This window comes from Megalops cyprinoides, chromosome 4 (assembly GCF_013368585.1).
Source record: "Megalops cyprinoides isolate fMegCyp1 chromosome 4, fMegCyp1.pri, whole genome shotgun sequence".
Taxonomy (NCBI): domain Eukaryota; kingdom Metazoa; phylum Chordata; class Actinopteri; order Elopiformes; family Megalopidae; genus Megalops; species Megalops cyprinoides.
The window spans coordinates 9326260-9352156 of NC_050586.1; the positions used below are offsets into that span (position 1 = coordinate 9326260).

Consider the following 25897-nt stretch of genomic DNA (forward strand, 5'->3'; position numbering starts at 1 on the left):
CAAGACAGCCAGAGGGGTCACTGGTGCTCAGATTTACTGACTGCATTAAAAATAAAACACGATTCATGGGACCATGACAGAATGTACTTTACGCAGGTGCACTCACACAATCTCACACAATCTCACACACACGCACGCACACACACACACACACACACACAAGCCCAGCTCCATTACACAAACAGACATGTGTGGAGACCAGAGTGGATGCAAACCGAATGACCATGAGCGAGGAGACAGAGACGCCAGCGTATGGACCGATGTTCTTAAAGCAAGGTTGTGCGACGGAGAGTTTCCTTTCTCATTGTCGGACAAGGACAGCCTCAGCCCCCCAATGTCAGCTTGCGTTAGGAAGGTTACCAATCACCCGCCTGCCAGGGGGAAACAAACACTAATTGCTTGTTGGCCTCGGGTGGGTGTTGTGCAGCTGGGGACATTCAGCTAAAAATATCTGCTATTCTCGTGAGCAGCAGCCGAGATCCCACTTCAGCATTCAGCACGGCGCGGCCAAGAAGGTCATCTCCCGGTCATTTCTACAAATGTCAGGTCAGGGTGCAAAGGACTCCGCGTGCACGGTGTGTGTGCCTTTTGTGTTGACCTGAACGAAAGCCAAAACAAATAGCACACAGTCTAAAAACTCGGCATAAATATCATAGGTTGGGCTCCGTACATACTGAAGTACTAGCAGTCCTGACAACACTTTTTTTTAATGTTGAGGAAAAGGTACGTGTTTGTTTTTGTCTGTCTGGTCCACTTACAGGTCAGGAGCTCTGTTACACACAGGAAGTGTGAGTCCAGAGCGTGACCAAGCTACCTGCTGACACAGGGCCCCTCCCCCTTCCCAGGTAGAAGGGCCCCTCCCCCTTCCTTCCAGGTAGGAAGGCCCCTCCCCCCTTCCAGGTAGAAATCATACAGAGAAGAGCTCCCCAGCCTGGCTTAAGTTACAGCCCCTGTGGAGTGACACAAAGGCGGCAACTGGTTCCACCTGGCTGGGGTCATGAATAAATAAAGTGTTATGATTCCCGGCCTCTTCCTGCATGCGGGGCAGAGACGGGCGAGCGTGAAACGGCGACACCGGCACCGGGAGATGGAGAGCGGATGCTGTTTTGCCACGCCGACCCCCTGTGCTCCTGTGGGTTTGTAAGTATTGGGGTTGGCTTTGTGCTCAGCTGTGCCGGCGCCCGGTTTAGAGTCCAAAGGCCTATTTTCGGCATAGAGGCAGAATAGATGCAAATGAGGGAGGGAGGGTGCTGCAGCTGCCGCCGCTGCTGGCAGATTCAGAAGAGTATCTGCTTTACGTGTTGCGAGCGCGTGGCTGTGATGCGAGTGCTGAACCAATGGATCGTTCTGTAACTGGCTGACTCTGCACAGACGGATACATCTCGAAATCCGACTCGTCGCTCTGCGCAAACGCACACCTCGTGCGTCTCCCGGGTTGTTGTTGACGTGTGTGAGCTACGAGTGTGATGTGCAGACATATTCTAAAAATTGATTAAGACTATATAGCAGGGGTGCTCAGGGCGTGACACCTCAATTGGATTGGATGAGGATGAGTCATGAGATGATGCTGGCTGAAACCAGTAGGGTGCATTGCAGCCCATAGGTGAGGGCTGAGTGCACTGCCTCAACTCCCCGTCTCTGACACTGACACCTACGTATCATCATCAAACTGTCATTTATGCACTTGGTATTGAGTCATGTCTTATATTACCTCTCCCCGCTTCCATTTCAGCCTTGTGAGTGGCATTATTCCTGGAAAAGTGACAGACTGACGTCTGTGTCTGTGTGCGCGCGTGCGTGTGTGTGTGTTTGCGTAGTTAAACACAGATCCCCGTGTTTACTCTAGGTAACCAGTGTGCACCATGCCGGGCAGGTGCTGTGGTGTAGTGCTTCCTGCTTTAAGAGCTGAGGCACACAGCCCCCGCGCTGGAACGAAACAGTAAAAAACACTCGGGGGGGGGGGGGGGTGGGGAGGTGCGCAGGGGTAATAAGCGGGTTGCTTTTTCCCACTCAACCCACCAGCTGGTCCAGGGCTACACAATAGACCAGCAGCGCTGATGGAAACCTTCTCAGGCAATCAGGGGCTGGCTAGTCACCGTGCAAACAGGACTCGGCAATGACAGCAATAAAACCATGTTATTAAAGAGCCTGCATTAGAAGGCATTAGAAATGTGTTGTGCAGTTTAACCCTGCAACCACTGCTTGGTTTCCTCTGCGTGGCACAGCCAGGGATGGATAAAACAAGCTCTTGGTGGCTGTGAATGTACTTTAAAATCGGGGAGAGAATGGATGAGAGCTTCTTCCTTTTCTTTGCTGTGTGACTGAATGGTGCGTGTCCATGTACACTTAAAAGGAAAATTACTGTCAGCGTTTTCTTGATCAATTTGATTAATTCTGTCAGTAAACATTTCAGAAAAAGGTTTAAAAATACTTTTAACCTCACTTAAAACATCATGTGTTAGTGTGTGTCTTGCTACTACATGCTCAAAATTTGGAATGGCCTTTTAGACCTGGCATCTCTGGGGTTACAAGTAAAACCACTGTCTTCAGGGAATGTTTGTTATTAAGAAATAATAAGCCATAATCATTCCAGATATTGGGTGTTTTATTGCATCTGTGACGGTAATAACAGCAATTTTCTGAGGGGACTGAAGAGCCAGGACTGACACTTCCTGTCTGCCTCTCTCTCTCTCTCTCTCTCTCTCTCTCTCTCTCTCCCTCTCTTTTTTTTTCCACCAGCTGAGAAATGAAGTTCTGCCCCTGCAGCTCCCTGGACTGACACCACACAATGTGGACCGCTTCCGGCTGCTAGAGGACAAGAACCGCGCCCTCAAGCTCGAGGTGGTGACCCTCAGCCAGGAAAAGCAGCAATACAAATTACTTGTGAGTATCAGGCTTTTTCAGAAAAAAAAAAAATAATGATAAGACCTGTTTCTGCTGGTGAGCGTGGCTTTTTCCCTTTGTCCAGAGGGGGCTGAGTGTTCGGATGTGCTGATATGTTGGAAGGCGGTAGCAAGTGTGTGCATGACTATGTCTGCAGCTGCCTATGTGTTGGCTACTGGCTCAGGATTTGAACTGTCGGTTTTTGCAGAATATTAGGCAAAGAGTTTTGTGTCTGAGAGGTTGGGCTCAGACACCCCAGCTGTTGGGTGGATGTGCAGTATTTCCTTGTCGGCACTATGCAGAGTGACTGCTCGAGGCAGGCACCATCGTCCTTTTGCCGGCTGCAGGCTTGTACCTCGCTGCAGAGGCCCCGGGTGAATCCCCAGGCTTCCCTCTGTGGCTCTGGATCAATATGGGAGAGTTGAATCGATTATCTCTCAGCTTCTGTGCATCTGTGGAAGTGGGATTCGAGAGCCGGGGGGGCTCTCCTGGGTCTGCCACTCCTCGGCAGTGACGCTCGTGTTACCCCCCCCCCCCCCCCCCCACCAGTGAGGGGGCCAGGCAGGGCGGAGCTCATCTGTGGGCACTCGCTGTTAATTTACGACCCCCACGCGCATGCCATCCCCCCAGCCCTGAATTGTCAGCATCAGCGTTTGTGTCAATCCGTGACAGAGCGCCGGGCCTGGCTTTCAGTCCTGGGGCAGCGTAGGGCGAAAGTGACTTCTATGCCGATGGTGTGATCACATGGGCAGGGTGAGTGTGTGTGTGTGTGTATGTGTGTGTTGGGAACAATGTGGCGTAAGCAGTGTGTGTTTGTAAAGAGGAAGGTGTGTGTGGGTTTAGTTTGTGTTCCCAGGTTGGTCAGCAGTGGACTGCACACAGCAATCAGTCTTGCTCTGGTTGCTATTTCTTGGCAAACAAATCTTCCCTCTTTAACTATGGCTCACTGAACAATTTCTTTTTCGAGTTGCGAACAACCTCTTCTGTGTCCAGGAACTTGGCAGATGACAGCTAATTCCTGTAGCTTCAGTGAGTAAGACCAGGCCTGGGTGTAGAGATGAGATCTGAATGTTTATATAAAGCATATTCACCTCCAAATAACCACCTGCTCAGGTAACCAGCACACTCTGTGCCTGTTTAAGTAAACAGTTCTATATAGCTTAGGAGTAGAAGAAACACAACATTAGTCATTTTTATCACTCAGAAAGCCTGGATTTGAGCCTTGATCGTCATATGTTATCATCTTTTGCGTCCTGGATCACGCCCTGTCAACAGCCACACTTACACAGCAGCAGCGGTCACACAAAGCAACAAAGCTGTGCCCTTTTACCTTTTAGTTGCTAGGAAACCGGCACTTGTGAATCAAGCATACTCCCCTGTCAATAAGGGGTGGAGGTGGGGGGGTTATTTTTCAGCAACGCTCAGTCAACAGAGGAGAGGGTGGAGATTGGGTTGGGAGGTGGGGGGGCAGAGGAGGAGGATTCTGGAGCTGTCCTCACCTGAAGTGGCAGAGCAAAAAAAGAACCAGACAAATGCTGGAAGCTGTTGTCCTGGCAACGGCAATTACCAACTTGCTCACACGTGAAAAAGAATGAAACGGTTGCGCAAAACTGACAGAGCGTAATGGTGGGTTGGTAACAAGCTCCAGTCGCTTAGCGCTCATTTATCTAGATGGAGATTTTAAACAGCGAACCGCAGACAGATGTTTACCAAGGTATCATTCCTCATGTGCAAGGCTGTCTATCCTCATAACACTGCAGAAAAAGCCGTAAAACATCGCAGTCAGCAAACTGCCGATTGAAGTTAAGAGCTTTCATTGGGCAAGTTGTTGGACATGGTATAGTTTTGACCCTGTCTTTTGAAGGTGCTTAATCCGAAAGGAGAGGTGGTGTTTTGTCGTAGTGTTCAGTTGCTGCCGTTCCCTCTTGTTTGACAAAACCAAAATGCTGTCAGAGGTAGAGGAATGGGAGGAGTGAACCGAAGCAACACAAATTCAGCAGGAACCCAGCAAAAGCATGAACCTAAAGCTACATATTGTATGCTTGAAGCTCTGTTGAAGGTCGTCTTATTTAATGGGATTTTCCATGGTCAAAAGTGCGCAGATGTTTCATTTATTTCTGTTTGTGTAGTCTTTCTTCTTACCTAACTTGTGCAGGGCTCTGGTCATGTGGGGATGTTTTCCTTCATTTTCCTGGTACCTCTGTGATATCATAGTGACTTCAGCATCCTATATAGCTGCAGTACAAAATGCTCAGTCCTCGTTCAGAAGCTCCCTAAATGCCAGCGTGTGTTTTGACGATCATGAGTTTTGCTTTGTCTCAACAACACAGAACAGTAGAGTGGCAACACTAAAATATTAAAAATTTTCATCAATAATTAATTGGGTACATTATATTATTAATGTACTTGTAATGTACAGTCTTTTGTGTGTGTGCGTGTGTGTGCTTGGTGTATGTGTGTGCGTGCGCACGGATTGAGCTGTATTTAAAATGTGAATAACTTGTGAATAATATGGTGGGAAATTATATATGCGTACAAATGCTTCTGTCTGGGATGGCAGGAGTGTGGAATTTATGAAGCTCTCCATCCATTCTGGGAGGCTTACAAAGAGACAGAGGGTGCAGCTCCACCACCAACAGCCTTAGAGCGGAGGGGATGGGGAGGAGAGGATAAGAGAGGGAAGAGGAGTCTGAGAAATGGAGAGGAGAGGAGAGGAGAAGGAAATGTGAGGGGAATAGAGAGAGGAGAGGAGAGAGAGAGGGAGCCTCCCCAGGGGCTTTCAAGCCCCACATTACTCCCTATGAGGACCACGGGATCAGCAGTAACCTGTGAGACCCACAACCTTATTGACTGGCACACCACCATTACATTACATTATTGTGATTTAGCAGGCACCTCTTATCCAGAGTGACTTACATAAGTTACAGTTCTTAAATGTTATCCATTTATATAGCTGAATATATACTGAGGCAATTGTGAGTTAAGTAAGTACAATTGTAAGTTAAATACTTTGCCCAGGGGTACAACAGCAGTGCCCCAGTGGAGAATCAAACCAGCAACCTTTCAGTTACAAGGTTGCATTACTGTAACATACCCCAGTGACCCACGCAACTCAAACACACAGAGATCTGTGTCCCTCATTTGCAACAAAACACCTGAATATCCCAGATGTTAAATGTCAGTGAACAGCTTGCCTTCATTATGGGCCTTCACACCAGCAAACAGATACTGGTCTGATTGTTCTTATTCTCTTTGTCTTGGCGGGCACCAGTGTGGTGTAGTGGTAATGAGTCTGACTTGTAAGCGAAAGGTTGCCAGTTTGATTGCCCGCTGGGGCACTAAGGTTGTACCCTTGGGTAAGGTGCTTCACCCTAAATCGCCTCAGCAAATATCCAACTGTATAAATGTGTAATATGTAAAATATGTATGTTGTATTTTATGTCTGTCTTGTGTTTGTGTGAACCTTGAGTCTGACAAATAAAGGTGATGATGATGATGATGATGATGATGATGTAACCCATGTAATTCACTCTGGATAAGAGCATGTGCTAAATGACAATAATATAATGTAATGTAAAGGTGTGATAGCAAAATCATACTTTAGACACCTATATGTACCCGTGTGGTACATGCAAAGCAGTTTTGGAGGTTCATATGTCTTTGAAATATCATGAAATATAGATTGCAGACTGAAGCAAGAGACATATAGAATTAGCAGGCTAATGAAATGTAAACAAAGCTATGTTCTGTTATGCATGAGTCTATCATATGTGCTCATATTACTCACTCATTCTTGGCCGCATCACTCCCTCCAGTGTAAATTTAGTATGATAGCAAAAAAAAAAAAAAAAAGAATATTGGATCTGGATTGTTAACTGGATTAGCCTGAGACCAGAACCTGGTCTTTCAAAGTATTGAGCGAGAAAGCAGCTTATGAATTCAGTCATTTGCACTCTGTATCCAGCAGTACAGAGGAGAAAAAATACTAATGATGCTATTGTTGAATCGAAAAATAAATCACTGCTGCTGTTGGGATTTCTCATATTCTCATTACTTCTCCCTCTGAGTTTAGTATGCAGGGTGTGTACTACTGACTGTGGTGTTGGTGGCAGCTGGTGTGTCTGTGCTTAATGCAAGCTCAAGGGTGGTGTTTATGTGCTTTTGTGTATGTGTATGTGTGTGTGTGTGTGTGTGTGTGTGTGTGTGTGTGTGAGTGTGTGTGTACACGTGCACGTGTTGCCTGGTGACCCCGCAGGATGGAGTGTGGTGAGAGTGGTCTCTCGGTGACGAATGACCTTCCGCGTCTTTAAGGAGAGCAGTATTCCAAGCGCAGACTGGTTCCCCTGTGCCTTCGCCATGTGAGGGGGCGGGGCTTGTCACACACAGTGCCACCCCCGGTGACACTTCCCTTTCCTCCAAGGGGCAAGGAGTCAGCCCCACACACCTAGAGAACCGTTACCAGCAGCATTGGACGGAGGCTGGATGCCTTGCTAATAAAAAGCAGGAGAATAATTGCTTATGATTTCAGGCAATAGTAAACCGCACAAGATGCCACAGTCCGCGAGGCACTCGCTCATATGCAGAGCTTGCATAATTATGAATCTGCATTTTTTTTTTAAAAATGAAAGAATAGAAAGCGGAGAGGGGAAAAAAATGGCTGATGTGCTACTGCCAGTGACATCGCCCGTGGGGTCTGGTTATTTATGTTCCTGCTTTTGAAGCACCCTCGTCCTTCTCTTTGATGTCTCATCAACGTTACATGAACGTTGCGCAAGCGGCTTGGGATGGCTATGGATGCTGTGTTTTCACACGTGCGGCCGTGCTGGCGGGAGAGGGAGGCGCAGTTGGGGGGCAGGCCTCCATGTGCTCATGGTTACATCCCCCCCCCCCCCACCCCCCCCCCACTACACCCGCCCGTAATGAACTTAGACCCCTGCAGCATCCACACCACAGGCTTCTTTCACTACTATAATTCAGTTACCCCCCCCCCCCCCCCCCCCCCAACACGAATGAGCACTCCAACCACGGATACAGTCGCCCAGAATTGAGCAGAGTTCATGTTCATTTATTTCCATATTTTTGCTACATTGAGTCCAGAATCAACTTTACTGAACTCTGATTGCCATAGTTGGATCCATAACCCCGACCCACTGTTTGCATTTTGGAAAGAAGTATATTTCACAAATTACACATAGACGCCAGTAGTAACTCCCAGATAAGCCTGTTTCTCATGCACACTTGCCCCCCAGGGCCTGTCCTTATCCTTAGGCCCTTGCTGCATCACTAGCTCCCATACCCAACTCTGAACTTTAAATGACCAGCAACAGAGCTGAGGGAAAGGGCACGAATTATGTCTTTTGTTCGGTTGTGAGTCATTGGCCGTTATTGTCTGTTTGTAGTATTTGTTTTGAAGTATCAGGGTTTAGGAGAGGTCAGCAGTGGGTTAACGATGCTCTGTGCTTTTGCCCATGTCAGCACAATCAGTTTTTCGTTTTCAGACTCTTTCTGCTGTTCTCTGCGTGGTACACTTTAGAGGCACAGTCATTTTCCCATCATGCTCTTTGTGGCCTCCTGTAAGATGGAGGTCATGCTTTGGAAGGAATAAGATGTTCTGGGGTTGAAGCGTTACGCGATTTTTGGATCCTAACTATGAATTCCTGTAATGTGTGCTGTAAAATCTGGATTCAGGATTTCCCAGTGAAATTACAGTGATTGAAAAAGAACAATGCATTATGAATAGGACATAAGTCGGAAATAAAGTTGCACTAGAAGGTTTGTTGGTGAAAGTTGAATTATTCCTCAAGAACATTCTCTGACTGTAAAGTTGTGCTCTGTTGTGGTCTGTTAAAATATCATGGAAAAAATAGCAATTAGAGTATATGTAAAAAAAAAAAAAAAGAATACATGTACGTGTTGAAATCAGATTTCTTCAGCCAGTATGTTTGAACTGTCCTTCAAATATTTTGATAGAAGAAATTGATGATTCAATATAAAAAATATATAATCAAAATCAAAATATGATATTACATTCTCCTAATGATTAGATTTTAGTTTTTTAAAAAAGGTGGTATTACTTTACAAAAGCTGGTATTATTATTATTATTATTATTATTATTATTATTATTATTAAGCAGTCATTATTGTCATCCGATGCAATATATTTCCTATAACTTTAAACTGAAATTTTTCATATGAGAACGTTTACGTATAAATCCAGTGTTCTTGGGTCAGCAGCAAAATGGGAACACATGATCATATTATGTATAAATATGCAGTTGGGCAGTTTCCATCACCAGCTTATATTATTAAATGGGCTTTTATTGATGGCCATCTTATCATGGTTTTTATAGATGGGCATCAGCATGGTGTTGTTGCAACATCTGGTAAAGACTGCAGTTAAAATTTTACATCACCATTGATATATCCATAAAGAAGATGCAGTAGAACCTCCAACCACAGAGGACTGTTAATGGCTTTGGTTTGGGAACGGTTGCAGTTGTACACAAAGATGAGACGAGAGAGGCCTGGCAGCCATGTTTCCAGCAGCCTGTTAGTCACTCCATGTTAAATAAGCTGTGTGTACTTTTTTAAGGGAACATGGGTCAGAGGGCAGATTTAGCTGGAAGGCTGGGCCTATTACCTTTGAATAGATGTTAATGTGCCTTGGCAAAAGGGAACATGGGGAAAATGACCTCCCCAGTGTCTTTGAAGCAGGTGTATCCACATGAAATGTCATGCCTCACGTTAGCATCGCCTCCCACCCCCCCCCCACCCCCTTTCCCCTGTCCTCACTGACACAGCACAGGTCAAGTTATCCTCCACAAAACCGCTTAAAGGGAATATTTGTCACTTTGTAGATAATGTGGTCAGTAAATAGATTGTAAGTACCATAAGTGTGTATTGGGTGGTTGCAAGCAAACAGTGATGAAGCTGCATCAAAGAGGGCTGAAGTTAAGGCTGTGGTTTAGCAGAGGGGCCAGGGTTGGTGCTAACTGCACAATGTGTAAGCACACAAACTCCACATCCACGTTAGGGACTATGTAGCTACATGACCACTACACAGCGTCATTACATTTTTGGTGGGAGTGTAGCATAATGATAAGGAGCAGGGCTTCTAACTGAAATTTTGCTGGTCTGATTCCCTGCTGGGGCACTGCTGTTGTACCCCAGGGCAAGGACAATAACCCAGAAATGCCTCAGTAAATATCTAGCTGTATAAATGGAGAACATGTAAAACTGAATCCTATGGTATTGATCTGAACAGGAGCATCTGCTAAGAAATGACAATATAAAAATAATTAATTTTGATGTAGAGAGATTGCCAATTTAATATTAAGTTGTATTGGAACACTGTATAATGCATTTCTGAACAGCAGAGAGAGTCTACAGAAAGATACAGAATTCTACACTCATGGTCCCTTTGGAAGCCAGGCCGTTACACAGTGCTCTTTCTCTTTCCCAATGCATGCGGAAAAGCAGCACGCTCCAGGTGGGACAGGCTATCTCTGTAGGGGGCATAGAAGGACACCTTGTCTCTGGGCGTATACAGTACGTAACCCTGTGTAATCCAGAAATGCCACCCACAACCTAACTTGGTCTCCCAGACAATCTGATCTGAAGTTGTTATGCGACACCCATTGGGACATCATATTGCTTTGCTCGATCACAGATCAGCATCTCACATTCAAAGTAGGGAGTGTGCAAAACTGTACCAAGGTGTTCTGTTTTGTAAAGCAGCTACCTCTGGCAAATGCGTGACTTGCCTTCAAATGAATACAAGGAACAAGCAAGATTATGCACAAATTTAAGAAGTGACTACATTTCCCTTCATTTATATGATTTCTGCTTTGAACTGACTGGTCCTCAGTGTACATTTTAAGGACCGCTCTCAGAGGCTGTTTCTAATTGTGACATGCATGAAATACTGTTCAACATTCAGTCCTGAACGTGCCGTTTAGTTGGAGGAATTATAGAAAACATGAAATCACAGACGAATGCAAAAATGAACAGTGAAACAGAGTAGCATGTGTATTGCTGCCAAGTCATACTAGCTAAGTTTCTATTAAATTATGTTGTGTAATGTAACACAAAACATTTGAATAATGAATTTCAATTTCTGGTATCAATTGCATATAAATGAGAAATTCTAGAAATGTGTTGTTTTTTTTTAACTAGCCAAAGCTGTTCCTTTCAAATAAATGCCAAGAGATGTGATGGTTAGCCTAAATTTCCAAATTAGTGTGGCCCGTTAACTAGAATACAAGTGAAATAACATGAATTCTGAAGAGGCAGAGAGAGAGAGCACTCTGAAAGACTTGAAGGAGATAAAGCGTGCAGCCGTTCCCACTAAAGTTTTCTTTCCTGTGTTCCAGCACACAGCTTGACACAGTGCTGCCTATTATCACCATTCCTAGCCATGCCGTTTGTGGCCTTAGAGTAGCCTACCGGCGCAGCAGTCGGTTGGAGCTTTTGTCTGCACTCAGCCAGGCCGGCACAACACCAACGCTTTCTTCTCCGCCCGTCCTCTCGGAAAAAGAGAGGGTGGGTGCAGAGGCTGATAAAGAAGCTTGCAGCTGCTGGGAGCACCAGCAATGCAGATAGCATTCAAGGAACGCTTCTATAAAAGCTTATCTGAGAGCCATCAGACAGCCGCGTGGACCTGCTCCCAGTGTCTCCCTGAGTCAGAGATAGCCCCCGCCAGAAGGCGCAGACGTACAGTGCTGGTAGCCCGCTGCTTACTCGGGGAGGGGCCTCTGAATTAGGCGACATAACAAAAGAAAAAACACTATTAGAGGAGCGAGCGGATGTCTCCACTTGCTATGGCATCCTGTTGAAGCGGCACTGATTTCTTTTCTTTATTAAGTTTTATTTTGTTTAGTGTTATCATTAAATTTAGATTCAGTTTTATACTTACCAGTAGGACGTGATATGTTTTTCAGCTGTGGAATTTCTTCCCCACACCATTTTTGGATTGAGATGATCCGAAGAATTTTTAGAATTCTATAACTTTTCTAGAATGTGCATTATTTTTTCCTTTTTGACTTATCTCTTTAGATGAGGACAACAAAATGTAATCACAAGAATAGGTGTTAGGTACCAAACCCCCAGTTTGCTCCATCATATCAGCACATGGGTAAAAATGCAGAGCTGGTGTGTATTGTTTAGAGGGGGCCACCTGTCCTGGGACACCACAGGTGAATTCGGTCACAGCTGTGCCCCTGAGGACTTGACCCCTCTTTTGAGGGACGGGTAAATCTGTGGAGGGTCTGCGGATGAGTAAATCAGGGCCTCCTTCTTCTGCCATGTTGTCCCGTCTCTGTCCGCCTTAACTGAGGGGGGGTTATTGAAATTTCAGTCCGCTGGAGGCTCCCTTTCTCACCTTTTAGTGACGAGTCCGGCCTTTAATAATGTAACCCGTTTTAACAAGATCGTAAAACGTTCATCTAATTTTTATAAGCCTGTTAGCCGAGTGACAAATTCGAGCGATTGTGGGGGGGCGCGCGTCAGCGTGCTTTCCCTCAGAGGACCGTGAGAAACAGGCGAGGGAGCCGTAAGTGCGGCCCACGGTGATGAACCTGCTCGTGCGCGCCTGAAATACGGACCGACTCCCCGGGCGAGATTGCCTCGCTGGAAACTGATAGTGTTTGTCGGCACTTTCCTCACTGGGAAGCGCTCTGCCCCATAGATCATCCCGGGAATGTGGAGAGAAGAGATGGGAAGGGGAGGCGTGATGTGCAGTGAGCGGATTCCTTTTGCATTTTGATAAAAGTTCGCATGCAACTCCATTAATTCCAATGCTGAGGATCTGCTGTCCCCCACAGTGTGCTAATAGCGTATAGATGTAGCGTAACTTGCGTGTAGCAGTGTGTTGTAATAATGTACGGCTGGTGCAGATCCTTCTCATGGCTCTTGCCAGAACGACCCGGTTTTTCAGAGGGAGATGAAAAAGAAGTAATAAACATGCATTGATTTTCCGGACCACTTTCTCAGATTTATGAACTCGGCAAGCGCATCGATACCGATATTCGACACAAAGATCCAGCCGCGTGTGAATGCATGCATATGTGTGTGTGTGTGTGTGTGTGTGTGTGTGTGTGTGTGTGTGTCTGTCTGTGTGTGTGTGTGTGTGTGTGTCTGTGTATGTGTGTGAAGAGATATGCAGTGCTCATCACACGCACACACACACACACACAAACACACACATATATATATATATATGCATGCATGAATATGAACATGTGTGTATTTCATCTTTTATGCTGTTACTCTTGCTCTTACTCTTTTATGCTGTCACTCTTGCGGTCTAAGGAGACTGATGCACTTGCACTGTCACCTTGGCCTGAGCCCAGCTCCCCTGCTGACAGACAGCACGATCCTTGCAGGTCATCAGACAGAACAGGACGTCACAGTGAGACTGAATTTCCAAATCGGTAGCATCCACTTTTACACTGTCAGAAGGCACGGCGCTTTCAATCTAAGATTACATAACTAAATAATTGCTTGGAGAGGCTGAAGGGTGGCATACAGCACAAGGTCATGGGACTGACTGTCATATCATTCAGGACACAGACACTGTTACTATATATAATCATAAAATTGAGCGATTTAACGTCACTGGCATGGCAGTGGCTGGATGTAGGTGCAGCATGATTAGTGTGCTTTTTTTCTGAGGTATTTACTAAGAGGAGGAAATTATCGGGGCCATATTCATGTCTGCCATGGTCTTCATCCTCTGCTGCTGTTTCTTCTCCTTCTCCTTCATCTTTTGTGGTTCAATGGAGTTTAATAATTTGAAATTGAGTGTTCTCTTTCTTTTCAACACTGAGAGCTCATTTCAGGTCAAGTTTGTTAACACCCTCAGATGCATGCATTTATATTACCTTTGAAATATTTTTATTTGTGTGTGTGTATGTTTGTGTGTGTGTGTGTGTGTGTGTGTGTGTGTGTGTGTGTGTCTGTGTGTGCGAGTATAGGATGGGGCATGAGAGAAAAAGGAAAAGATGTGTACTGCACCTTTTCCAAAACTTGTTTTCACCGGGTGTTATGTGTGTCTGTGGTAAGCCTACTCTGCAAAATACATGTCCTAGAAGCTGTGTGGAGGGCCCTGGTCTTTGAGAGAGAAGAAATGGTTCTGATTTTTTAATTCCACCCCAGAGGGTATTTAGCTAATTGAAGTCCTCATATGGGATGATGGCGAAATTGCCTGTGATCCAGGGCTCAACCAGACCCTGCTGGAGAAACAAAATCAAATCCATTCCATCTCTTGGGGATCAGAGTTGACTCACTTGAATAGCATCGATCGGGCAAGCCCTTCCGCCGAAGGAATGGAAGTGCGTTCACCAGAGGACACGCGAGCAAATGCAGAGATTCAAGGCCCTGGCCCCAAGACCAGACCGCAGTTTGTTTTTTTGTCTTTTTTTTAACCTTTCCTCTAACAAGTAGAGGTGGAGAGGGATGAGTCACAGCAAAGTGAATTGCCAGTATTGAACTGCAGCTTGATGTCTGTTTTAAAAACAGAAAGAAAAAAAAGATTTCAGGGGAGAGAAAGAGAGGGGGCTAAGTGACATCACAGGAGATTTGTGAAAAGCAAAATAGAACAGAGTAAAAAAAAAGAGAGCGAGAGAGAGAGAGAGAGAGAGAGAGAGAGGGCGAGAGAGAGCTGAATTACAGCATGGTTGGCAAGGTGCCACAGCCCTGACTCTGGGACTTTACACCTGGGGCATGCTGGGAAAATGTGACCACGGTGGGGGAAGGGCAGGCACATTCTACAGATGGGACATGACAGCTCCAGTCATTGACAGATAATTCTACTGAGAGATGTATTCTACTGGCATAGTCAGTGAAAGAAACATTCTACTGGCATAGTGAGAGACACATTCTACTGGCATAGTCCATGAGAGATACATTCTACTAAAATAGTCAGTAAGAGACGCATTCTACTGGCGTGGTCACTGATGGATAAATTCTACTAAAATAATCAGTAAGAGATGCATTCTACTGGCGTGGTCACTGATGGATACATTCTACTGCTATAGTTACTGAGACACGTTCTAGTGGCAGTTAGTTCTAGGTAGTTAGTGAGAGCTACATTTTGCTTGCATAGTCACTGAGAGATGCATTCTACTGTCATAGTCAAGGAGAGATATATTCTACTACCATAATCGCTGTTACGATTGTGAAAGTTGTACCTAGATTGTAAAAATAGACCATTAGAAATAATGCATCGTTTTACTAAAACATGCACGCTTCTGTCTTCTAACAAAGGTCACCTTCACTGAAATGTCAGTCATTGGTGTTTCACAATAAAAAATAACAGAGAGCAGTCATACATATTTGATGTGGAAGTTAATTGCATATTTGTTGTTTGTTCGGGGATTGTTTTCCCTGCTCCATGGCTTAGATATTATTAGACTGTGCGTGTTGGCAACATTGTTGAAGCACTAAAACATGTGCAATTTACAAGACCACAATTGTGTTATTTTGTAACACAGTACAGCTGTGTATCTGGTGAAGAAACCGCTAATGCATGTCAACCCTGTGCTTTAGCAGCGTCAGTGGCTTCCCTATGGTTCTGTCTCCGTTGTCAGGGTGACGGTTGCATTATGGGTGTCTGGACAGCGGGCATTAGAGAGTAATTCAATCAAAGGGCTTAGATGGCAGTTGTGGACTTCTTGTGAACTCCGGGATTGAGTTACCGACTTCTCCGGGCTGCGCGGAGCATTCATTATCCGTGCGGCCAGGGTTCTGCTCGTCTCCTCCGCTGCCGAGACCTGCTCTGTGGGTCACGGGCCCTCGTCCGTCCTCGTCTCTGAGGCCATGAGGGAGTTGGGGAGTCTGCCGTGCTCGGAATGCCTGTGGGAGAAGGTAAGGAGCAAGCGGAGACCCGGCTGAGAGCGTGGCTGCGAGCCTGTCCCGGTAATCAAGCAGGGGGCTGTCACTTTGATGCCGTAATCAGTCAGGCTTGTGCCGGAGAGGCTTCGGCAGCACTCTCTGTGCGCGCGCACCCCTGTCTGCCTCCAGAAGAATTTAGGGGTGGGGGGTGGGGGGGCACAGTTTCATTCACAGAGTTCTTTCACAGAATCCTAAGTGATTTATGAATTTGGCATCTACGTGTGTGTACTTTCAGTGTTATTGTGGGAGTTGGTAGAAAGCTTTTCTGTATAGCTATTGATAATTTAGTGAGCATTTTCAGTATCTTAAGTTTGTGAAGTAATGGAGAAATAGATTCAGGTGAATGCTTACAAAAATTATTCCCATGTGGCGTTATAGATGATTACATGACCACAGCTGTATATGTACTCAGTGCTTGTAGCAAGTGGAAAATACTAGCAGTTGATATATTCAATACTTTTGTACACAAACCCCTATTTACAACTGTCCAAAGAAACAACAAAATGCAGGAACAGGGCATTTAACATTTAAACAGGGAAAAGTGGAATATTTGCTCTAATTGCTCTAATGCAAATATGAGGCTCTGTAAATAATATGAAGGAACAAGCTCCATTTATTTCCAGAATGTTCAGAGAGCAGAGCAAAATGAAAGACAATGGATACTGTAGTATATAATAAGCAAGAAAGGAAGTGGTTCATGCCTTGTGTCTGTAGCTCCCTGATTGGAGCTGGATTAATCTTACTGGCCGGTTACAAGTACTTACCGCGCATGAATGGAAAAGGTGTAGAATACCTTTTTGCATGGGTCTGTTGATACTGAATGGATTCCAGCATTTCTCCACCACTCTTACTATCGTTGTGAAGTTTATGTAAAAAAAAAATAAATAAACGGGTGGTAAAAGCCAGCAGAAACATTTTGCCATTGGTGGCAAAATGCTTGCATTTTGGTGGAGGGTGGTACAACGTTTGTAAGCATATACGCTTCTGTACCGGGAAAATATGTACTACATGTATATTCCCTTCATTCAGTGTTCCAGTGTACGCTATACCCTTTCCTTTTTCATCAGCTTGGGTGTGTTCAGACTTTTCAACTGAGCTTGTCTACTTGGCACCTTTTAACCTCTGAAGGATTTAGATGGACTTATCTTTGAGCACATGTAGCTTAACACCGTTCTCCCCCCGCCATGATCGCCCGCAACACAGAGGCTGCGATGCAGATCACTCTCCCACCTGAGCCACCCACGTTACGGTAATCTGACCCCTCAAGTCAATGGAAAGTCTGATCCTTTGCATCTCCACGGAGAGAGAGAGAGAGAGAGAGAGAGAGAGGTTTCGGTAGGGCCCACAGCGCCTGAGTACCTGATAAGAGGCCCCGAAGCTATTATGCAACTCTGCGTTTGCATACATTTGCCCCCCCGCCACCCCCGATCATGTTTCCCGATCACTCCTCATGAAGTCATTTTGGAGTGTAAAATTTCTCATTTGGACAGCTGCGGCGTTCAAGAAGTTGTGTGTTTGTGTGTGTGTGTGTGTTTTCTTCCTCTCCTCTGCAGTGCTGGTTGGAGCTCGCCTTTTGAGTGCGCCAGGAGTGGAGAGAGGGCCGGAGGGTTTCCTCATCTGCATCTCCCCCCCCACCCCCCACCCCAAGTTTGTGATGACTCACACTCAGGCACTTCCTGCAGACAACATATCTCCCAATTCTGCTACTGAGAGGAGAGATGAATAGAGCGAGAGAGTGAGAGAGACGGGGGGGGGGGGGGGGAGAGAGAGAGGGAGAAACGGCAAAAGAGCATCAGAGAGAGAGTGCTGGATAAAGATGGAGCAAAAAGAGAAAGAAGGAGAGATGAAGGAGAGGAGATGAAAGAGGTAGGGCTCTTCCATCTTTTTTTCTCTGCCTCTGCATATGGGTTGTGAAACACAAGAAAGGCAAAGGATCCTCAGAAGCAGGAAAAAAGTAACTCCACAGTAATTCCCAGATAGCATCACATGTTCCTGGATTACGCGCTGGCAAGCGTGGGCTTCACTTTCCCGAGGTGGGCTTGTGACGCATGCACTCGCAGGGGCACATTCTTAGCTAGGAACCAGAGGGCTGCCTCAGCTGTGCCGTGGGGCACACCTAATGAAATAACACATTGTGCCATTTGCAATGGCTGCATCAGCCAGCTTACAGGCATTTTATAGCGGTAGAAACCCACCCTCTGGGCCATTCTGGCTGCTGAAATACAAACGTCCTATTATGATTGACGATCACGGACGCGAAGCCCGACGGGCAAGGATGCTACATCCTAGTGCAGAAAAAGGGGCCAAGACTGCATATTTGAGCTTCTGCTTGGCCTTCACCTCATTCAGCAAGCATTTTTGGCCTCTTTTTTTGTGCATATTTATTTTTTAAACATCTAGAATGTCAACCTAAAAATTTCCCTTTGGAATAGAGAGAATTGCTCTTTTTTGGCAATGACCTTTCTGTAAGACATGCCCTTTGCTGTATATTGTTTCCTTTTCCTGTTCCTGTGGCATCCTGTGGCATCCTTTCCACAAGCCTTCAGCCCCACTCTCTCTTGTGCTATCAATATGTGTCCTCTTCACCACAGCGATGACTTGACTGGCTACCTATTCTTAGCGCATTGTGTCAAAGCAAGCCCATCTCACCCGCCGCATGTGCTCACTAAAAATAACCCATTTTACCCAGAAGCAAAAAAAAAACGCTGTTTCTCCAATGAAACGCGGGCCGAGCGCGGCCGCCACCCCGCAAACAGCGACCGGCCCGGTTATGCAATGCCGTGACTCCTGCGCGTGTGCTGCGGCCGGGAAATCTCCCGCCATCTCCTCTCCTCCTCGGAGTCGCGGGTGGTTTTACCCCAGCCGCAGTAACAGGGTTTCCTGGGTCCGGCTCCTTTCATTTTCGAGCCCATTGCTGTGCCATGTATGCATCTATTACGCACGGACAAGGAAGAATTGGTTGCAATTGCACTGCAAAACATGTGGACATCTTGTCAGCACCATGACCATGTCTCTGTTTTTCAGGTGAGCAACTGTTTATCTGTCTATTAATACTTACTGCAGTTTACTTACCTTTGGGTACGCTTGCTTCATTCACACATGAGTTTAAATATATGTACATATGTATGTACATACTGTTCCTGTTGTTGAAAGTATGAAAATGAAAACAGCATTGCTGCTGTTTTGGCAGCAGGTATTTTTCTTTTGATATTAATATTTGTGCTGTTGATGCCTTGCGTTGTTTGAATGGAAAATCACTGAACTGTGAGGGTTGTGCAAAGATGAAGAACGATCAGAGGATCTGCACTAATTCAATTATGGGGCAATGAAACCACTTTGAATTGATTAGGCCTATTCATTTAGCTTAATTATTTCTTTCCATTGCCACTATACCAGAAGGTTCCCTGCTTTATGAAGTTCTTCACTGAGCATGCTCAGTCAGCACTGTGGAGGGAAGAAAGCAATGTGATTAAGGTGTGGTTATCCATCTAGACCAGACTTATCCTACATCCACTTGCGTACAGTTGACAGGGACTGAGTGAAGTCATAATGTCAGTGATATGATGGCTCTTAAGCAGCTTTGTGTAGTAGGTAAAACACTAAACCCCTGCATGCAAACATCAAACAGTAAGAGGACACTGTCCAGATACAATGGGGTGGGAAGGGAGGTAGTCTGGGCAGAGGGAGTGATGGAGAAACCAAACCAGTGGTGTGTCACACCTGAACCGGTGTGCTAGCCTTTGACCTTGTGCAGATGTGGTTAGAAGGGCCACCTTCTTTGGTGGAAGAGTCGCTCGCTTGGCATTATGGGTTGTAATTGCTAGGCTACAGCTGAAGAGTTGCTGTGGTGACTTGTTGCAGCGGCGCGCTACTCTCTCCAGCTTTTATTTATGTTGTCAGTCTCATCCTCCTCCACCATGCATGACTCTCAGATGAAAGTGGATACAGTTCGGTATCAGAGCCAAATATATGCGCATGAATGCATGGATTACTGCATTATAAGGAGTTTAGTGATCTTGTCTCTGTGTGCGTGTGTATGTGTGTGTGTGTATGTGTGTGTGTGTGTGTGTGTGTGTGTGTGTGTGTGTGTGTGTGTGTGTGTGTCTGTGTGTATGTGTGTGTGTGTATAGGATAGGGGTCTGCAGCAAAAAAAGAAAAAAAAAACAGGCATGAGGTTAGGCCTCCTCAAAATGTTGGCTGGCAGCACCACGCGGACGAAATGAGAACAATTGATTTTTTAATTACAGAGTGTCCAGAGCAGGTAGAGATGAATGCAGTGGGGTCCGGGAAGCAGGCTGCTGGAGGGGTCCGAGAGGAATCACCAGCACGCAGCTCCTGACACCTGACAGCTCTGGAAACCCTAACGGAGTTTTCTCTCAGGGTGCCCGGGCAGCAAGGTGGAATGTTCCAGTGCAGCGTGATACCTGTTTGACCCGCACCAAACTTCTTCTTCTTCTGCTAGGATCAAATTACAAAATCACTGACGATGCTTACTGCTGGCGTCATCCTAAAGTACGGCCTGTCCTCCAAGTCTGTCATCTTAGATTTCAAAAACGGCCGGCGCGCTGGGTTGGGCGAACACATGTATCAAATCTTAATGTGCTGTGTCTGCTTGGTATCATTATAACATGAGATGACATAATCTGATTTTAAGTAATGGCAGAAACCATTACGTATCAATTTATGCATTCATTTGTGTGCATTGCTGCCTTAATGTGAATGCATTGCTGCCTGATAGCTGCTCGCTGTGACAGAAAATGAAGGAATACAGTTCATATGTTCTTCGTCCTCTCTAATGGAGAAGTGTTTGAGAGCCGGGGGAGGGGGGGGAGGGGGACAGAGTACTGTTCCTGCTCAGTAATTCAGACAGCGCCTGATTAGACGAGAGGTAATTGAACGATGGGGCGTACCCGAGAAACACTTTGTTCCCCCCTGAAAGTCGGTCGGTCGGAGCGTGCCTCTGCGCAGAGCCCACCGTGCCACAAAAAGTTTCCCTTCCACCAACGCTGAAAAAAACAGAAAAGAGGAAAGAGGCGAGGAAAGAGCACAGCATCTCATCTGCCAGCGCTTGCTGAATCATCGCTGGGGGATTAAACTGCTAATCCAGAACAATTACGTGCCATGGGGAGGCGGTGGGCCCTTGTGGAATCGCCTCCAAGGCTGAGAGGGGCGTGGAGAAACACCAGAGGTTTTCTCACCCTCCCAAACCCTTATATGAGCTCTCCTCCGCTCCCCTCAGGTGTCAGAAAAATACTTCCTGGGTCACAAGGTCGCCCTCTTCCCAGAATCCAGTCTGGCACTGGCAGCTGGTTCAGGGCAATCAGTTCAATAACACTGTGGACCCAAGTATGTTCACTAAAGTTCATGTGCACTTATAAATTTCCATTTTTAAGATACCATGGCAATAAATGACAAATGTTTTGTAAAGAATTCTAATACTCAGACATAACTGAATCCTGTACAGTTCCTGTAGAAATTAAAATCAGCTTTTGTTTTTGATTGGTATGAAATACTGTACAACTGGTAACCTTTTGTCACTTCAAAGAACTTGTCTTCTGACATGATCAAAAAGGTTGCTTTCCTGTATGATCTTATTACCTGCGTCTGCAGTTTCTTTTTTTCAGAAAGTCTAGTTGTTTAACTAACATGAGACTAAATTTCTCAAATTCATTCATCAAACTAAAAAAAATCCTACCTCAGCCTTTTTGATAGATGGCAAAATAGAGCTAGAGAACATAGCTATTGTGAACAAAGTTTAATATCACACTGCCAAGTATTACAGTACAGAATCAACAAGGACTGCACTGTAGTAGCTTCAGAATTGGACTTGGTTTCTGGTGAATTTTTGTTGGCCTGCACTAAAGCTGGTAATCTGGTGGACGAGAGGGGACGTTTTCAATTGTCATGTTCACGCAGAATGAGGACCGCTGTTGAGCTGGCTTGTGGCTTCTCCATTGAGTCTGAGGTTGAAACAAAGAGCAGCTGTCCCCCCTGCCACGGGTAGCCCACGCATCCCAGTGGCTGCAGCAACACAGCATCGGCACCACTGATATCATGTAATCCTCTCACAGCCTTTTCACACAACAAAAGAGCCACACATCTGGAGGTCTCCAAGCGCATTTTGTGTACATTTTAAAATATTATTATTGTTACTATTATTATTGATGATGTCGAAATGAAATAATAGCGCTGTCCTCCAATGAAATCAAAAACGTGAAGGGTTGGAAACGTAGTTTGACACACTTCCTCTAGGTTTTTTTTTTTTCTTTCTCTCTCCCTTCCTCTGTCTCCCTCACTTTCTCTCTCTCCCCGTCTCTGTCTTACTCTCACCCTCTCTGACTCTCTCTCTCTCCCTCCCACTCTCTCTTGCTCTCTCTCTCCATCTCTCTCCCTCCCTCTCTGTCTCTTTCTGTCTCCCTGTCTCTGTCTCACTCTCTACCTCTCCTGGTCTTTTTCTTTCTCCCTCCCACTCTGTCTCATTCTCTCACTCTCTCTCCCTGCCTCTCTGTCTCTCTCTCCCTGTCTCTGTCTCACTGTCTCCCTCCCCTGCTCTCTCTCTCTCTCTCTCTCTCTCTCTCTCTCTCTCTCTCTCTCTCTCCCCCTCCCTCTCTCTATGCAAAAAGACAAGGACTTACTTGAAATGCAATTAGTCCAGTTGTCTGTTTGCATCCTGTCAAAAGGGGCCAAAGAGGAGGGTGGGAGAGGTCTCCGCAACCAAAGGTCGAGCCCGTCACTCACCTGCTCCGTATATCACCCTCCACCATACAAGAGGAACCCCATGCCAGCCTCTTTGACCATCAGAGGTGTTTGCATAAAGCTCGGCCCAATCACAATGCAGCAAGCTTGCAAGCGCCCAACGCCTCCAGGAAAGAGAGATTCCTCAGATCAATACAAAGCTCAGAAATACACAGTAATACACAGCTGAGTTCATAGATCTCATAGATCTCTGCACACAAGTTCGCTGACTGTAATATCTCAGGAACTGGTAACAGTCTCTCGGGGTGTGTAAATAAATGTGATAATAAGAAAAGAATATGTATATGCTTTTCTTTATACAGTATGAATTGCACAGCAGAGATGTGCTGTAGCTTGTGGACTTCAGTACTGTTGAACCATGGAGAGATGGGAGACTCATGGCCCATGCTGTTGATTACAGTACATTATATTATTGTCATTTAGCAGACACTCTTATCCAGAGCAGCTTACATTGGTTATATTTTTTTATATATTATCCATTTACACAGTTGGATATTTACTGAGGCAATTTTGGGTGAAGTACCTTCACCAAGGGTACAGCCACAGTGTCCCAGTGGGGAATCGAACCGGCAACCTTTTCGATTACGAGCCCTGCTTCTTACCACTACATCACACTGCCGCTGATTAATCCTTCACTAACAGGAGAGGAAATGGAAAAACTCAGAATGAGGGTCGACCTTTGATTCACTCGCCATCGGGGTTAACTTTATGAGCTAATTGAACATCCATTAAAACCTTTATGATGATCCTGGACTAAAGAGTGGCACTTCAGACTTCTCCCTCCAGACGGCCCGTCCAATAGGCTACCGACTGCTATGTGAGAGGCTGGGTATAAATTGCTCGTTGACGTTAATTGTCTTGTTGGTAGTGATTGCGTGGGCCACACTGTGTGTTTTTCAGGTGAAACAGATGGCCAAGGAAGCTGTCTGGCTTTAAGTTTTTTGTGGAGTAAATGACTGGTCCTGTGTCAGTCAGTTCCTTGGGGAAGGAGGTGTGGGTAAGATCCTCAGCCTTGCTACTAAGCTTGTCTGTCATTTGTGATCAGCAGAAAGGTTTACCAAGTCCTCTAACTGAAAGTCATATTTTTTCCCCTTTTTACCATATCCCAGTCAACACATGCTGCAATGTACTTTCAGCGTTACTATGGGGTCATTGTAAACCCATTATGATGTCACAGGATTGTTGTAAGAGCATTACGCTGATTGATTCAGAGATGTGATATTGTAACAGCTGTACATACTGTGCTAACCTGTGCTAGAGGTAGATTGAAGCCACCATACAACTGAGAACCACTTTGCAAAATACCATAATCAAGGTAGGCCAGTTCCATAAATAGAGATTATTGTAATGTATGACCAATAATCTGTCTTATTTAATGAATGGCTTGGAAAAGCAATACATTTATAATAAGAGAGGTTCTTTCTCGAGTGAAATGTGCGCTTTGTTTTTAATCATCCCACTGTGAGTACACCTTTGATTCCTCTCTGTGTATCTATGACATGTAAGAGTACAGTCAGTCCAGAAATAGCAGTGCACACATACAGAAACTGAATTAAATGCGAAATGTTTTCTGATTTCAAGGAAAGGAATCACAATTGAAGGCCTCATCTACACCGTATATACTGGCTGGAACATCTTGTTATCCAGCTCCTCTGTGGACGGGTGTTAAATTGGTGCAAAAACATTGGTGCATTTAAAAAAGCAAAAAAAAAAAAAAAAGTAACAAACCATGTTACTGTCCTATCCTTCACACCACATTTTTCTGTATCCCCCAATGGACATAATTTTACTTGCAGGAAGTGCAGCATACAGGTGATTGCTTATTCAGTTTGGGAATGGGTTTTTTTTTTCCTGTGTTCCTGTGCCGGCTTTAGCCGGATTGCTGTCAGCCGCCTGTGAGTCTCCCCCTATGTGCTAGCTCGGGCTGTGGTAGATAATATAGTGAAGGCTTCATTTCATTTGCTGATCCACACATTCTCCGCTTTGCCAAGCGTGATCTGCTCGTACATTCTGCAGCACCGTTCTGCTTTGGGTGGTACGTCTGGCTCAGTCTCTCCTGTTACAGAGCGTGTTCATTTCGTGTGGAATATTAGAACTCACCTCAGAGATGAGGGGGCAGATTTTGTGACGAGCGATAGACAGGGAATGACAGCGAGGGTCGTTATTTGAGTGCGGGGGTGGGGGGGTGAGGGACGAGACGGAACGGGGCGTTACGTGGCACCGCAGAGACGGCGGGCTACGGTTTCCTGCGCACGTTTGTTTATTTCTGCGACGGCGCAGGTCGCCATGCCGCCCCCTTTTTCTGACCGTTGGATAAGGACCAGTGAGCACATTGACAACTGCGTGCTCAACTCAAGCCCATAGGGCTGTGCTGTTTATATGCTAATGCTCGCCTGTGACTCTGCAACGTCTCTTGGCTTTCCCCAGGCTCTGGAAGCACTGCGCATACAAAGCATTTTATAATCTGCATTTAAACCGCCACGCCAGACATCCCTACCTGAAAAGAGGCAGAGTGAGCATTACTGTTTCTCAGGGCATCCTCTGCTTGTTAGTGTGCTAGACAAGACAAGGGGCGTGTTGTCATACCTACAAAAACCAAGCAGCCAGCTCAGTGGTGCCTCTTTGCCCGGGATTTTATATAACGTTCTATCTAAAAGCTGCAAGAAAACGAAAGCCAGGCGCATCCACAATATCCCCGCAGTTCCAGGGCTCCATGTAGTGGAAAATAAAGCAATTTGTTTTCAATTGGGCCGCAGCAGGGAAGGCTTCTCAACACTTCCTGTCGGCAGTGTGTGTGACCAATGAGTCAGCTGTGTGTGTGCGCGTGTGCGCGCATGTGTTGTGCATGCGTGTAAGTACTTGTACGTTCTTACATGCATACATGTGTGCCTGCATTTATTTGTGTGGTGTGCACATTTTTGTGTCTGTGTATATATGTGTGGGCGTGCTTGTGTGTGTGCTTTTCTGTGCGAATGTGTTCATGTGTGTGCTTCTGCACTTATGTGTGTGTGCATTTTTGTGTGTGTGTATGGGTTGTATATGCGTGTGTGTGTGCATTTTTGTGTATGCGTGTGTTTGTGTATGTTTTTGTGCACTTGCGTGTGTGTGCCCACTTGTGTGAGCTGCTCTATTGCTCTGTAATCGCATTGTGTTGTACAGTGTATGTTCCGCTGCATTAACTTAATTACCCCTGCTGCTTTCTTCTACTTTTTAATTTGGGTAAAGACGAAAGAGGAATAGAATATAAAGCGCATCCTGGGTTCGGATGGGAAATCAGAACATAATTGTTTCCTCCACCGTGAAATGAGTCGTAAATGCTTTGTAAACGTTTAAGCTGGAGACTTGCGAATCCTCCTTATTTATTTCT

The 25897-nt window shown here is 45.6% G+C and overlaps 1 protein-coding gene across 19 annotated transcripts in view; it reads left to right on the plus strand.

Annotated features, from left to right (window-relative positions):
* The window catches only part of rimbp2 (RIMS binding protein 2), a 132277-nt gene that overhangs the window by 27269 nt on the left and 79111 nt on the right, over positions 1-25897 (plus strand). For all 19 annotated transcript variants that reach the window (XR_005004911.1, XM_036526060.1, XM_036526065.1 and 16 more), the window contains one exon: positions 2740-2883. Coding sequence is in view for 17 of the 19 variants with exons in the window: in XM_036526060.1 (XP_036381953.1) it covers positions 2740-2883 (144 nt within the window). In the remaining 2 variants the exon portion in view is untranslated. The remainder of the gene's footprint in view (positions 1-2739; positions 2884-25897) is intronic.